Source organism: Sceloporus occidentalis, unplaced genomic scaffold, assembly GCF_023333645.1.
Source record: "Sceloporus occidentalis isolate IW3139 unplaced genomic scaffold, rSceOcc1.0.p SCAF_4, whole genome shotgun sequence".
NCBI classification, from domain to species: domain Eukaryota; kingdom Metazoa; phylum Chordata; class Lepidosauria; order Squamata; family Phrynosomatidae; genus Sceloporus; species Sceloporus occidentalis.
The window spans coordinates 133,403,096-133,419,053 of record NW_028316984.1 but is presented as its reverse complement, the minus strand read 5'-3'; the positions used below and the strand labels follow the sequence as shown (position 1 = coordinate 133,419,053).

Here is a 15,958-nt window from a genome sequence, read left to right as displayed (position 1 = left end):
TGTTAGGCTTGGGATGTATGGAATAGGGTTGTGAGATTGTACAGGGTAAATGTTTAGATATCTACTTGCTTTCTCCTAGCAGAACACAGTCAATCTTATACCTTTTGGTTTTATCTTTCTATTTTCTTCTTAGGTTATTTAGATACCTTAGTTGACAGCTTTTAGCACTTGAAAAAAGTGAGTTCAAACATGATTGGGTTGGTGGGGAGGCCTGTTAAAGGATCATCTTCATGGGTAACTTAGGGCTTAGCAGGTCTGTTGGTTACTGCCTAGATATAAGGACATCTGTGAACAATGGCTTCTCTGATGGAGAAAAATTGGGATATAATTGCAATATATACATGCATACATTCCATAGGATATACAGTGGGCCCTCCTTATAGGCAGGCTTGCCTTCCGTGGCTTTGAGCTTATGTGGAAGGCAAGCCCCGGCAGAAATAATGGGATGTGTGCTTGTGCCGCTCGGCCCATGCACTGCTGCAAGCACATGCCCCATAATTTTCTATGGGGCTTGAGCATATGCTCTTTTCCTCATACGCGGGGGGGGGGGGGTCCGGAACAGATCCTCCACGTATGGAGAAGGTGGACTGTACAGTCTACCTTTTCTATAGGTGGGTTGGTGATCCACAGATTTGGCTGCTTGCAGATAGGCATACCCCATTTTATTAATGGCAGTGCATGTCCGTGTGTATCACACTGCCATTGAATAATATGGGGTATAACCATTGATGTCTTTTGCCTTGCATGGGGGGGGGGGCGAACAGAACTGAACCCCCTCAGATGGGAAAGGTCCACTGTATTCAGTAAGATACATTTGGAAAGTTATTTAAAATAAATTTACATCTGAACTACTCGTCCTTGAAATCAGTCTAGTATTTGTGTTTTTATAGTAACATGGAGCTTACAATGTGTAGAAAAAAACCTGCCAAGTAAAATGTTCTGAGTGCATGTATGAATTTTTGCAAAAGCTTGTAATTAGGTTTGGATGTATAGTTACTAAGATCAAGCTCTTGATTGTTCATGAAAGTATTTATGTTACATAATAATATTTGTTGTTATTAGTGGGATGATTTTTTTTTACTGTGGTACTGTAATGTGTTACTTTGCTAACAAGTTATTGCGAGCATGTATTACTTCTCAAAGTAACATGACAGGGAGTTCTGCTTGTTATTTGTTACTGAGCACATTCTGACAAAGGCAGTGTCTGCACTACCGAAATAATTCACATTGACACAATTTTAACTGCCATGGCTCAGTTAGATGGAATTCTGGGATTTGCAGTTTGTTGTGGCACCAGAAATTTGGTGGCACAACAGCAAAGTTCTGGTTGGCACAACAAACTACTAATCCAAGAATTCCATAGCACTGAGCCATGACAGTTCAAGTAGTGTCAAGATGAATTATTTCTACAGTGCAGATGCACCCTAAGTCTGTGCAGTGGGAAGAGAGAAGGAAGACAGGCCAACTCCTTTTGGGAGATGTTGTAAAGCAGCAGAAAAGCCAACAATGAGAGAGGGAGGAAAAGCGGGGGAAGGAGGAGACACAGTGAAAATATAAGTTGCCTTAGACATTCAGGTTGGTTGGCTATTTTAAAAAACCTTTAAAGTTAATCTGTCTTTTCTGCCTTCCTCACTTCTGCCCAAATGAAAGAGAGTGATGTCACTGCCAGGAACATTAGCATGCAAAGGGGTCGTGCAGCACCTTTGAGACTAACTGAGCAAAAGAAGTTTAAGCTTTCATAGACTTGGTCTACTTTCTCAGATGCATGGGGTGAACTGGTGCCCAGGAAAGAGCTGTATGTTCAGACTGAATGAATAGCCAGAATGAGGAGTGGTAGAAGTGAAGATGACAGCATACAAAGAGGAGAGAATGAGGCAACAATGGCAGCAGAGGTGGGGTGAACCTGAGGGAGAGTGGCTTTCAGGGAGGAGAACTTGGGGGATGGGCTTTAGGGGACTTGAAAAGATTTGAGGAGGGATGGATTTGGGGAGGAAGGATTGAGGGGGTGGTGGGTGATAGATGTAAATATTAGGGTGACAAACAGCTAGGCAGCAGCAGTAGTGGTGGGTGCCACTAGTGGAGGATCTTACAGAGGCAAAAACAGTGACAACATACCGAATACGACATAGCTAATACATGCAAGGATGGAGGCAGTAGTGAACCTCCTCACAAGAAACTCTCACTGAGAAAACCATGTGATGGATGAGACAATCAATAATGAAACAAGAGGTAGGGATAGGGCTCAAGCAGAGCATTTACATATAGGGATATGATCAAAGGCACAAGAGAACTCAGTCAGAAAGGAAGTCAAACAGCAGACATTTTCAAAAATGAAGAGATTGTCCAAAGCTCTACTACACATGTTTAAGAAACATAGAAAGCTAAAAATAGGTGGTTTTTTTTGTAAAGAAGGAAATGGGACATATAAATATAGCAAAATTAAGGATGTATAAGCTAAAATTGATAGGAATGGAACATTTTGAATTGGACAATTACTTCTACTCAGCAAGTGAAAAGACAAGAAGAAATGGGGTGGCAATAATAGTGAGAAGAGATGTAACAAGATCAAAGGATGTAATGCAAAGACAGATCAAATCATGTCAATAAGACTTCAGGGGAAACAAATCAACATTATCATAGTCCTAGAGGAAGAAGAAATTGAGATATTCTACAATGTAGTCAGGAAGAAACTGACAGCACACCAAAACAGAAATTCTTGTTAATCATAGGTGAGTAGAATACAAAAGTAGGAAGCAGGGCAGAAGCACAAACTGTAGGAAAAATTGGATTAAGTTCAAGAAATGAAGCAAGAGAGTGATTGAGTTTTGCGAGGTCAATGTCTGTTCATTGCAAAAACTTTCTTGATATAACCAAAGTGGAGACTGTATGCATGGACATCAGCTAATGGCTAATACAAAGATCAGATAGACTGCATAAATTGGAAATACAGTGGACCCTTGTTATACGCTGAGGTTTGGTTTCAAGATCCCCCGTGTATAACAAAATCTGTGTATGCTCAAGTCCCATTGAATATAAGGACATAGCAAAATGGTGTCTTTTATAAAAATGGAAAATCAAGGTTTGATATTTGAAATTTATATTTTTGGGAACATTTTCAAACTGTGTATGCTTGAATCCGTGTATAAAAAATCAGTGTATAAAAAAGGCCGACTGTAGAAGATGGAGAAGCTCTAATGAGACCAGGCAAAGATTGTGGCACAGACTATGAGGTACTAATATAAAAATTTAGAATGAAACTGAAGAACAAAAACAAAAACCAATCAACATGCTGAAATATGACCTGAAGAACATTCCAGCAGAATTTAAAGATGAAGTGAAAAATAGGTTCGCACTATTAAACTTCATGGACTGTAAACCAGAAGAACTATAGACAGAAACCAGGGCCATAGTCAAGGAGGAATGCAGAAAGATGCTGTCTCTATCCAAAAAGAAAGAGAAGGAACAATGGATGACAGATGAAATGCTTCAAACAATAAAGGAAAAAAGGGAAGCAAAAGAAAAGGGGAGACGGAAACAAACAGAACTGTGAATGAAACTGTTCAACCACTAGTGTGCATTGATAAAGAGAATTACTGTAATAATCAATGCAGAAAAATAGAAGCAGAAAACAAAAAAGGAAGAACAAGAGACCTGTTCCACAAGCTCATTGAAATCAAAGAGAAATTTAAATCAGGGGTGGAGATGCTCTACAGTCAGCAAAGGATCATAATACATGACCAAAAGGAAATAAATAGATGGTGGAAGCAGTACGCAGAAGAGCTATATAATAGAGATAAAAGGATGGGAAGAAGAATGGAAAGCAGAATTGTACAAAAAAGAACCCCAAATTCTGGAAGGTGAAAGGTGCATTCAAAACAAATAGGAAGAGTAAATCACCAGGAACAGATGACATACCAATAAATTCTCCATCAAAGACTCCTACCATATATGGAGCAAGAAATTCCAGAGGTGCAAGCTGGGTTCAGGAAAGAAAATGTCACTAGGGATCATATTGCCAACAAATGTTGGATAATGGAGTGCACCAGAGAATTCCAGAATAAAATCAGCATGTGCTTTATGATTACAGCAAAGCTTTTGACTGCATAGATCACAAAAACCTATGGACTGATCTTAAAGCAATCAGGGTACCATTACATTTGATTGTCCTCCTGATACATAACCTGTGCTTAAGATAGGATATTACCATTAGAACAGAATACAAAGAAACAGAATGGTTCCCAGCTGGAAAGAGCAACTGGTCAGACACGGCTGCATTCTGTCACCACATTTGTTCAATCTGTATGCAGAAACATCATATGCAGAGCAAGTTTAGACTCAGAGGAAGGAATATCAACAATTGAAGATATGCAGATAACACCATAATACTAACAGAAAGCAACAAAGACTTAGAACAGCAGCTAAGGAAGTCACAAAAGAAATCCAGATGCTAACTCTGTCCACACGCCTGCTCAGGAAATGTCATTACAGGACTTAATCATATAACCAACAATATTAGAGGTACTTTCACTTGCTTCATCCTCTAATGTACAAGCCCTCCCTTCAGCCACTATCTTGAGGGAGAGAGAGGCAGGCTATCTCCAACAGGCCTGCCTGGAAGAAGAAGAGCCCTCTCTCCAGTCCATCTGCCTTGGTCCAGGCCTCAGAGGGAGAGAATAACTGCTGGACCTGATCCCCTTCCCCCCTTGCCATTCCCTTCTCCTTTTGTGTCCTGTCTTTTGGATTGTAAGCCTGAGGGCCAGTCTCTACGCCTGATAAATGGACATAAATCAGATATTAGGAATGGGAATACACCCCCCTCCAAAAAAAAAAAAAACCTGTTGCAGAACACTTCATTCTTCCTGGACATTCTATCTCTGACCTCAGAACAGTGGCCCTTAAACAAAAAATCCTACAAGAATTAATCACTGTGGTGCATTACTACTGGGGATAGGGTGAGGTAGGGTTGCCTTATTAGGCTGGCAGCTCCAAACAGGTACAAGGCAAGTATTTGGGCAGGTGAGGGTGCTGTGAACTATGAGAGAATTAAGAGGTAAACAAACCATATAATTACTGTCAGAGCATGGTAGGATCTGTAGGCCTATACTTCTGGAAACTAGGGAGAGCTATCCTAAAGGACAGGGTTTAACAATCTATTCCTTGGGGTCATTCCCACTGGCCTATAACGCGGGTCAGGATGCGAATCATGGGTGCATCGTTTCCATTTGAGCGCAAATTTGAACTGCATTGCTCTGATATCGTTCCCATTGAAATTAGAATCTGAATCGATTTATCTAGGAAAACCCAAATTATAGGTCGATAAATCGGTTTAGAAAGACAGTGGTTTTAAAGCGAGTTTTCTTTTGCCTCTGGAGTTTGAATCGCAGCATCCGAATGGGAACGACGAGGGTGTCTGATTCGGGAACCTAGAGATGGGAGGAGCAGTGCTCAAGGGCTGGCCTGGGGGTGTCACCCTCTTTGTTCTCTTTCTACATTGCCGGCACCATTTTATTCCATTCGCATAGCCTTTCCCCCAGTGGATTGGGAAGCAGGGTAAGGCGATCACGCTACATTGAGCTCCAAACGCAGCAAACACAGTACTCCCCCTGCAACCTCCCCTCTGCTCCACATTCATAGACCGATGTGTGAGGCGAGCCATTGAACACCATTTTTAACTATTATTATTATTATTTTTTTTGCCTCTGTCTGACGCCTGAGCAGCAGTACATGCCTGCATGATCGCCCCACAGACAGCCCAGGGAGCAGTGGGGGAGGCAAAGGGATTTGGGGTGATTAGAGGCTCCTTCTCTCTTTCCCAGAGGAACTATGGGAAGACACAGAAGAGGCTGGATGCCAAGGGATTTGAGGGGAATAGAAGCTCCTCTTTTCTCTTTCCTAGAGGGAGTCTGGGGAGACACAGAAGAGCCTTGGATGCAAGGGGTTTAGGACGAATAGAGGCTCCTTCTCTCTTTCCCAGAGGGGGTCTGGGGAGACACAGGAGAGTCTGGACGCCAAGGGATTGGGGGCAAAAGAGGCTCCTCTTCTCTCTTTCCCAGAGGAACTATAGCAAGATACAGAAGAGGCTGGATGCCAAGGGATTGGGGGCAGAGAGAGGCTCCTCTTCTCTCTTTCCTGGAGGGGAAAAGTGCCTAAGCGACTGATTGGCTGTGATGTCAAGCGCTTAGGCGCTTGACTGACAGCTGCTTTAAAAAAAAGAGGTTCCAGAAGGGCAATGGGAATGGGGAGCAAAATAACCCGCTTCAAATTACCACAGGGAAAATACCAATGGGAACGAAAACGGGTAAAAAAACCCGGGTCTGTTTGCACTCGTTTTTAATGGGAACGATGGGTCAGATTTGAATCAGAATCCAAGTCAGAATCGCAGCGAAATAAGCCGCTTTTTTTGCCCAGTGGGAATGGGGCCATTATCTTTTATCTCTGGTGTGCATTTCTCTTCTCTCCATTTCCTAGCGCTGGCAATATGTATGATTTTCTCTCTCACCTCTCAAATACTGTAAGAGGGGTTGGTCTGGATTAGTGGTTAAAAATTAAACTGGAAACGGATATTGAAAAATTAAATAATGATTATATAAAGAATAGAAGTAAATATATATATATATATATATATATATAAAAAAAAAATTACAAGCAAAAAGAAAGGAATTAGAGAAGATAGAGATAGATCAGATCCAGAAAAATTTGATATATTTATGGAGGGAGTTTTTTGAATATAGTAATAAAAATTCAAAAATGTTAACAAGATTAACACAAAAGAAGAAAGAGAAAAATTTGATAGTGGTTATAAAGGATAAAACAGGGGAAAAATGTATGTTGATGAAAGAAAAGATAAGGATATTTGAAGAATACTATAAAGACCTATATACAGCAGGGGATAGTTCAATGGATAAAATTGAGGAATATATAGAGAAATACTGGAGAATAAAAATAGAGGAAGAGGACAAAGAAATAATGGACCAACCGGTTTCAAAAAAAGAAATAGAAGAAGTGATAGATAAGTTAAAAGGAGGGAAATCACCGGGAATGGATGGATTGGGGCTAGAATATTATAAAACTTTTAAAAAGGTTTTAATACCTAAATTAGAAGTATTATACAATAAAATTTTAAATGGAGAAAGGATCCCACCATCATGGGACCGTTCAATGATAATATTGATTCCAAAACCGGATAAAGATTTGTCAGACCCAGGCTCATACAGACCTATATCCCTTATAAATCAGGATGCTAAAACATTAACAGCCATAATGGCAAAAAGAATGAATAAGTTTATATATAAATATATTCAAAATGATCAATGTGGATTTGTGCAAGGAAGACAAATGTCAAATTTAATAGGAAGAGTATTGAATAAAATAAATATAATAGGGGAAAAATGAGAAAGCAGGAATAATGGCATTAGGTATTCATAAAGCTTTTGATTGTGTGTAATGGCCAGCATTAAAAAAAATGTTAAAGAAATTAGGTATGGGAGAAAAGTTTAGAGGATTGATAGATCAGTTATATTTAAATAATATAGTAGTAGTAACAATAAATGATGGAATAACAGAACAAATCTCAATTTCTAGAGGTACAAGGCAAAGATGCCCTCTTTCCCCGGTTTTATTTGCAATAATTATTGAAATATTAGCAAATATTAGGGAGGATGAAAATTTGGAAGGAATTGGGATGAGAAAATTGAATAAGATAAGTTTATTTGCAGATGATACCTTATTAACAATTAGAGATCCCTTTGAAAAAATGAATATTGTGAAAAATCATTTAAAGGAGTTTGGAGAAATGACAGGATTACGAGTTAATTGGAATAAATCAGAGCTAATGTTGTTTAATTATTCAAAAATGGAAGAACAGAAATTTTTAAAGCATGAAAAGATAGATGTAAAGGTAAAAGATGCAATTAAATATTTAGGAATAAAAATTACAAAAAAATTACAAAAATTAGAGGACCAGAACTATAAAAAATTAAGAATAGAAATTAAAAGGAAATTAGAAGAATATAAAAATATCGAACTATCATGGTTTGGTCGAATTGCATTAATAAAAATCAAAATTTTGCCTAAGATCAATTTTTTGTTTAGGATGTTGCCAATACAAATATCAGAAGTTGAAATTAAAAATTGGCAAGTATTAGTGAATAATTATTGTAACGGGAATAAAAAAGTAAGGATTAATAAAAGATATTGGTATAAACCCCAAAAAGAAGGAGGTTTGGGTCTCCCAAATTTAAAATTGTACTATAATGCAAACCAAATAAGATACATTATAGATGGAATTATAGAGAAAGGGGAATTAGATTGGCTAGTGATGGAAATAACAGGAATAGAGCTAAAATTGGAAAATATATTTTTAAATAATTTACTCTGAAAGAAATGAAGGAAATAGAAAAGCCCTTTTTAAAGAATATACTGGAAATTTGGAAAAAAAATAAAGAAAAATTAATGCCAGCCATCTCACCATTAACACCAGTTATTATACTAAAAAAATTTCCAATAAATTTAAAGGAAGAATTAGGGAAATTGGTAAAAAGTCAACAAATATATAGGATAAAAGAATGGATGAAGATAATGAGGGAGAAAGGGAAAATAAAGGAGAAATTGCAAGGATCAAAATTAACTTGGTATAATTGTATTCAATTGGAACAATAGACAAAAAACTATGAGAAAAATATTGGAGAGATTAGAGAATATACAAAATTTGAACATTTGATCAGGCAAAGCGAAAGTATAGAGGCAAATGAAGCTTTGAAAGGGGTTACAAGTGAAATATATAAATTATTATTAAAATATAATGAAAAAGAAGATAATCTTAGGACAACATGGGAGGAGGATTTAGCACAAAAAATAAACGTCCACGAATGGGGGAAAATTTGGAATCAACACCATTTAAAATTTTATTCTATATGAATAAAAGAGAATTATTATAAAATAATATAGAGATGGTATTTAACGCCTGTAAGGTTAAGTTATATAAATAAGAATTATTCAAAGTTATGCTGGAGAGGGTGTCAAGAGATAGGCACTTATATGCATATGTGGTGGGGTTGTAGAACTGTAAGGAAATCTTGGCAAATTGTATTTGAAGAGATAAAAGAAATAACAAAAATTGATTTAGAATTTTGTCCAAAGATAGCTTTATTATCTTTATATGATAAAACTAACTGCACCCAAGTTATAAAGGATCTAATTACAAATTTACTAACAGCGGCGAGATTAATGATAGCAAAAAAGCCGAAAGACCAGGGAGATTGACAAATACAAGATTGGTATAGAGAGATATGGCAAATAGCAATTAATGACAAGTTAACTAGTGGAATTAAGTTTAGAAGAGGAATAATCAAGAGAAATGATTTCGAAGCAATATGGAAAACATTTGTACAAAAGGTTTTAGTAAAAGAAGGAAGTGTCTTACCACCAGAGGAAGAGCTACAATTCTGGAGGTAGAGTAATAAGAAGATATTAGGCTCTGGTGATGGGGAGCACTTGGGGGAAGGGGGAAACGGGGGGAGGGGGAATTATGAAAAGTATATGATGAAAAGAAATATGAATTAGATTTAGATAAAATAGTAAAGAATGGAATATAAAGGGATATATCATTTGTATGGGGGATATTATGTAAAAGTTCTATATATTATTATAAGGAGAAGAGGAAGAATTTATGGAGGACAGTTGTGGAGAGACCTATTTCCTCCACCTTGGACAAAGCAACCTTTGTGAAGATGGGCTTTGTCTGATTTTTCTGGCCTCTAGGTTAGTTGTGAAAGGACATCTAGAGATCAGGGGGGACTCTTATTATATTATATATACATGCAGCTCATTTATAATATTACTGGGAAACAACAGCTTGCTACTGCATGGGAAAAATAGCAACCATATAAGTAAAATAGATCTTTGAAATGACAGCACTGAGCCAAGTTAACATCAAAACATGTTCCTAAATTACAACTTTAAAGCTATCTTACTTGTAATCATTGGGTCTGTAGCTAAAGTGAAATCCTACTTTGCCTGTTGATTTTCTATTAACTTGCCTGTATTGTGCCTTTAAAAATAACTCATTCCATGGATTTATGGGCTGGACATGTGAAAGTGTTTTTCTAAGCCAGACCTGTACAACTTGGCAGTAGGTAGGGGCCAAAATTAAAATAGGCCAGAATTCTGCATGCCACAGCTCACTTTCCAAGTAAAGATATAATTAATGAATAAACTATTTTAATCATTTATTAATTATTAATTATTAATATTATTAACATTATTAACACTAATTCCATCCTCCTCCACCTCTATCTGGCCCTCTCCTTGGGAGAAGCCAGAATTGCTAGGGAGAAGGCATTTGCCTCTTGTCATCTTCCTCCGCCACCCAAAGGAGAAGGAGCCTTAAGGGACGCCCATCTGCCCTTTGTCCTTTTCCTCTGCAGTACAGCCTTCTCTTTCAAAGAAAGCCTGGTGGCAGAGGAGGCTCAAGGGACACATGTTCACTCCGCATCTTAGCGTTCTCTGGTGAAAGACAGTGGAGGAAGCTGGGGGGAGGGTGTCCCTTGGTCCTTCTCTGCAGCCTGGCTCTTTCCTGGGAGACAGCCAGGCAGTGGAAGAGCCTTGAAGTCTTCATGTGTTACCTGAAATAGTTTGGCGTGCCGCAAGCAGCCCATGGGCCATATGTTCTACAGGCCTATCCTAAGCTTATGGTGGTTTTCTCTCTTCTTACTCTCCACCTCCACTCTATTTTCTAACAAGCTAAATCTTACACTCTCTTGTCTTTCATTCTCCTTGTCTGAATCCTTCAGGACAAATCTATCTTGCCTTAGTCATTTTCCGCATGCTGTGAACCTCTCCAAATGGCTTAGGGCTGGGTCTGCTCTAAACACAGGGAAGCAGCACATCAGGCGAGAGTATTATGACCAGTAGATTCCCCTTCCATCTTCCTGTCTTCTCGTATCCCAAAACAAGTAAGCCCAGCTAGAGCAAACAGAGCACCTTGAACTGTTTCCAATCATCTGTTGTACGTGTACTTGCACAGTGTTTTTGGTCTATATTCCATTAGATACTACTTGTAGTGACCACTAATCCTCGTTACACTGAAAGTTAATTATACAAGAGAATTTGTAATTCATTTTTCAGACCTGAGCTTTCAATGCCATCTTGAGTCCTCGTCTATAGGGAAAGATAGGATGTAAATAAAGTACAGTTGTCCCTCCCCATTCACGGACTTCCCATTTGCAGTTTTGAGTTTCTGCGGACGGCAAGCCAGGAGGGACAAAATGGTGTGTGCATGGGGCCGTGCCGTCATTATACTCATTGGGGCTTGAATATCTGCATTTTTTTCTATTTCCGGGTTTTTTTCCCTCCAGAATGGATTCCCCGCTAACAGGGAGGGACGACTGTAGTTTGTTGTTTTCAATGTAGCTTGACTCAATTTTTTTCACATTTTTGAAAGTGGAAAACCTGAGAATAATATGTATGAATACCCTTTGTATCTCTGTTCTGCCACCACCACCACCCTGCAGATGCCAAAATCTGTGATCTCAAGTCCCATTGGTTTTAATGGCAGTGCAGCAACATGCATCATAGTGGTGAATCTGGTGGGGCCTTCCACGGATGCTCAAATCTGCAGATGGCAAGTCCGTGGTTGGGGTGGGTTGACTGTATGTATTAAAACCATTTTGCTTTTCTGTGATAGGATAGGAAAGAAACTTGTGATGTGTGTAATAAGACTTCTGAGTCTTTGTTTGTGGTTTTAAAATGTGAACCAAAAATGTGTGATATGTTCTTTAGTTACTTCCAGTTCAGTCTGTCTTTCCATTTATCAATCTCAAATGTTGCAATATGCCTTTGATATTTTATTTCTTTTAAAATTTGTACCAGCTTTATCTAACATCTCAATTATGGGGAAAGTTCTACACCTACAAGTCACTAAAGATGGCTAAGGCAACTAATAGGCTATCTATTTACAACTATGACTTGGATGCATAGGTCTTAAATAGTACAACTTATTGGTCAACCTCTAGCTGCAGTAGATAATATGTTAAAGATTGCTTCTAGTAGTGCAGGTTCCAATTTATGCACAGTTCATCTAGGGGTTGGCAAAATTTGGCTCCCCAGGTATTGTTGGCCTGCATGTCCCAGCATTCTTCATTGTCAGTTATGCAGGCTAAGACTCATGAGAATTGCAGTTTAACAAAGTGGAGAGCTATGCTTTGTTCTTCCCCCACCTTTTTTTTAAATATATATATAATCTATTTAACCATTCAAGCTTTTTAGGTGGAAGAGCCAAAACCCATTGGGCTGGTTGATTAGATGGAGTTAGTGTGTTGGGAGAGATCTGGATTACAATCTATTATTATTATTATTATTATTATTATTAATTTGGTGATCTTGGAGGCTTGCTGCACATTCTGTGTGGAACTTTTCTCAGAGGATTGTTGAAATTTGAGCATCTAATATTAGATCAAGACTAGGTTGGACTTTATATTCATTTGAACATATGGGAGTGCGGAAAGTTGAGTTAATAGTAGTAATTGCAGCTGGATTCACTCTTTACTGTAGACTTCCTATAGCCATCCAGTCACCCACTATGTGAACAGAATGTAGAATGAGATAGGTTTTTGTTTTCATCTTATGTACTGCTATTATAAAACCTTTAGTCTGTTTGGCAAAGGAATTTGAACTCTTTTCAGAAGTTGTCCTTGCTGTTCTAAACTTCCTTTTCTCTTTTTATCTGACTTTTAAAACCATATTTTTTAAAAAAATGTTTCTTGACCAATTTCTCTTCTGAATGCTTTTGTTTGTTTGTTTGTTTCAGATTCAAATTTAATTGTACTCCTGTTGATTCCATATTTTTCCCCCTGTAGGTCTAGAGAGCTGAAGAATACTTGTTTCCTAAAAGTGGTAAGCTCTCTTCCTTGTTTTGTTGTTGCAATGCATTCATAGGAAAGTAAATTATTCAATGTGTATATTTTGTCTAGGTGACATCCATGTAGCAGACAGTAAGGATTTCTTTTATGAAATGTTGATTTCTGAATGTAGTGTTTTTAGAAGTGGGGCTTAAGGCGTCAGTTAACTTCCTGTCAAATTCATATTAAATTTAACAAAACCACGGTAGCTACAGTATTCTTTAATTTAGGCTTTTATTTGATTTATGTGGCCAGTCAAGCTACCTTCAAAATAATACATTAATCATGTCATACATGTTAGACAAAGTAATGCTTTCAGTTCCTCATTCAATGTCATAATCTTTGTAGTAAATACACTAATACCGTATTAGGTAACTTTACATACACTGTTCATGCATATGTTCTTTAATATGTTCTCATTTGTGTAATTAATAGAGCACTTGCAAGAAGTAAGCTTTGCACATTTGTTAAGAGACATATTGCACTGTACTTGTTAAGACTTGCTTTCAGATAAATACATAGTTCTTAGCTGTGAATCTTGTAGAACAGTTTTGCTGCCATGGATCCTCTCTGGTGAGCAAAATTGGGGTAAAAGGCAAGGGTTCAGGTTGTTCTGAACTGGATTTTCATAGTTTCCTTTGTCCTTATGATAACAGTAAAATGTTTTACAGCTGTTTCAGAAGAGAAGATTTCCTGTACTCAGAAGCAAGTGTCTGAAGGTGGTGGGGATTTAGTAACCTGGACAGTTTAAGAAAGTGGAGAAGTTAGAGAATGGAGCTGCAGACTCTACAGGAGGCTCTGAAAGTGGAAATTCAGGTTCACCAGGTAAATTGCAGCCTTGTGTGGCTTACTTGTAAAACTTAGTAAAAGTGATTGTGGGATGTCTGGAGGTCCTGATGAGAAATAATAGTTTATTAAATTATTGCTTACTTGTAAAAATCTGCATTACAGTGTGATATTCAACTAGTTTTATTTATTGAATCATAGCCCATTATTCCTCTTGGAATCAGAAAAGATTTACATAGGTCTTGGACAGATGGGCCCTTTGTGGCATCATAGTGATGTGCTAGGGTTGCCTCGGGCGGCACGTGCACACGCCCTGCAACCTTAGCACATGACGGGGACGTCGCAGCTGCACAGCACCATCCACACTGCACACACAGCTATGACGTTGCAGCAGCGCAGCATCCAAACAGTGCTGCGTAGCTGCGACGCCATTGCGCTGTCTCTGGTGGTTTGCAGCAGTGCAACTGCGCTGCAAAATGGAGCTGCTTCTGGGCACTCCTTTCTTGATGTGCAGAAGCGTCGCACAATTTGGTTGCTGTGGTGCTTCTGCAGAGCAAGGAGAGGCACCTCCCCAGTGCCTCTATTTGGTGTTCTGTACCACGCCATAGTCACATAGATTTTAGTCTTCATGGACTTAACAATTGGGTAATTTAAATAATTAAAAGCCAAAGGTATAAAAGAGCAGATTCTTTTTTTAAAAAATGACAATTTACTAAAAATCTGAGTTGTATCTTTTGTGTTAATATGTTCCAGGCTCATAATCACTTACATTTGCCTTCTAGCTGAATTTTCAATTTCACAAACATAACAAATATACAGTATACAGTGGGCTTTTGATATCCGCTGGGGTTTCATTCCAGGACCCCTCCCCCCATGGATACCAAAAATCATGGATGTTCAATTAAATGCATTGGATAGTAAAATGGTGTCCCTTCAATAAAATTGCAAAATCAAGCTTTGCTATTTGAAATGTATTTATTTATTTATTTATTTATTTATTTATTTATTTATTTATTTATTTCGATCTGTGGATGTTTGAATCCGTGGATAAAGAATCAATGGGTAAAGAGAGCTGACTGTATATGCAACAACCTCCAGGGTAACAGCAACAGGTCTTATAGGCATTTCCTCTTTTCAGCTCAGAAATTCTGCCTCTGAGTTGATAATCTCCAACTTTTATTTACACGCACAAATTTAAAGAGAGGGAAAAAGAAATAAGTGTTCCAAAATGTAGGCCATAAAATTTGCTGAAATTGTTTAAACAGGAAGTTTACACTCTTAAGTTTGAAAATGATACACATAAATATGATACAGAATGCTCATAGCTAAATAGTAATTTTTAAAATCAAAGCCTTATCTATTATTTGAGTACTAAATTAGGTGTGAGGGAGTTAGGAATTAAGTGGGGGCCTGGAAGTCCCTGGGCTATGATTCTTCATGTGTGACTAGGTACCCTAGGGGCTGTACCATGCTTGGCCACTGGGCTGTGCAGTTCCCATCCCTGCTGTAGTCTCTAGGGAGTTCCCCCTTTAGGCTACTTTTCTCTCTGAGTCTCGGTTCTGAATTTGTAATATATATCCAACCAAAGAATGAAATGTTCTTTAGAGGCCCTCTGACTCCCACCAGACAGAGCAATACACTGTGTGAAGATGTGAGAAAGGGCTGGTTGTGTAATGCCCTCTCACTGGAGGCCTTGATTGGTGCTGGTGTTACTTTAACTCCGGTGCCAAGTTAAAACATGGCTTCTGATTAAAACTTTAGGGGCTAAATGATTTCATCTAAATCTGTTTATGTACATGGTTTTAGATAAATCTTTAAAAGTATTCATTTAAAGTTATTCAGTTATTTAACATGTTGCTTACATTATTCTTATTATCTTAAATGTTAAGTTATTTAAACTGCTTTTTGTAAGCTGCCCAGAGACTGTTTACTGTAGTGGGTTATAAATATTTTAATAAGAAAATAAATGAACAGATTTTTGTGATATTTTTGTATCAGAGGAAGGAGCTGGGAAAACCACCTTGTTCCTTGACTAAGAAAATCTTGTGAAATTCATGGGGTTGCCATAAGTCTACCACCTCCTTTAAGGTATATACACACATTTTTGCATCTTAGCAGTCAGAACAGATAAGGTGTTCTCTTCAGGCTACATCTTCTTGCCCAACTACCTTCCTACTTTTGAAGAGTTAAGGATATTCTTGAATTGATGATGGGAATGCTTGGGCTAATTCCAAAGGTGACTGAGGATTTTGTGGCTAAAATGACAAATGTATTCC

General features: G+C 38.0%; 1 protein-coding gene across 5 annotated transcripts in view; it reads left to right on the top strand.

The window, feature by feature from the left end:
- LOC149314637 (PHD finger protein 21A) overlaps positions 1-15,958 on the top strand; it is a 179,396-nt gene that overhangs the window by 42,470 nt on the left and 120,968 nt on the right. For 4 of the 5 annotated variants that reach the window (XM_089521524.1, XM_089521526.1, XM_089521525.1 and 1 more), the window contains exons 2-3: positions 12,855-12,891; positions 13,568-13,721. In XM_089521524.1, coding sequence (XP_089377650.1) covers positions 13,668-13,721 — 54 coding nt within the window. In that variant the 5' untranslated portion in view covers positions 12,855-12,891; positions 13,568-13,667. Of the gene's footprint in view, positions 1-10,790; positions 10,953-12,854; positions 12,892-13,567; positions 13,722-15,958 lie in introns of all 5 variants that reach the window. The other variant, XM_089521523.1, reaches the window with a different exon arrangement.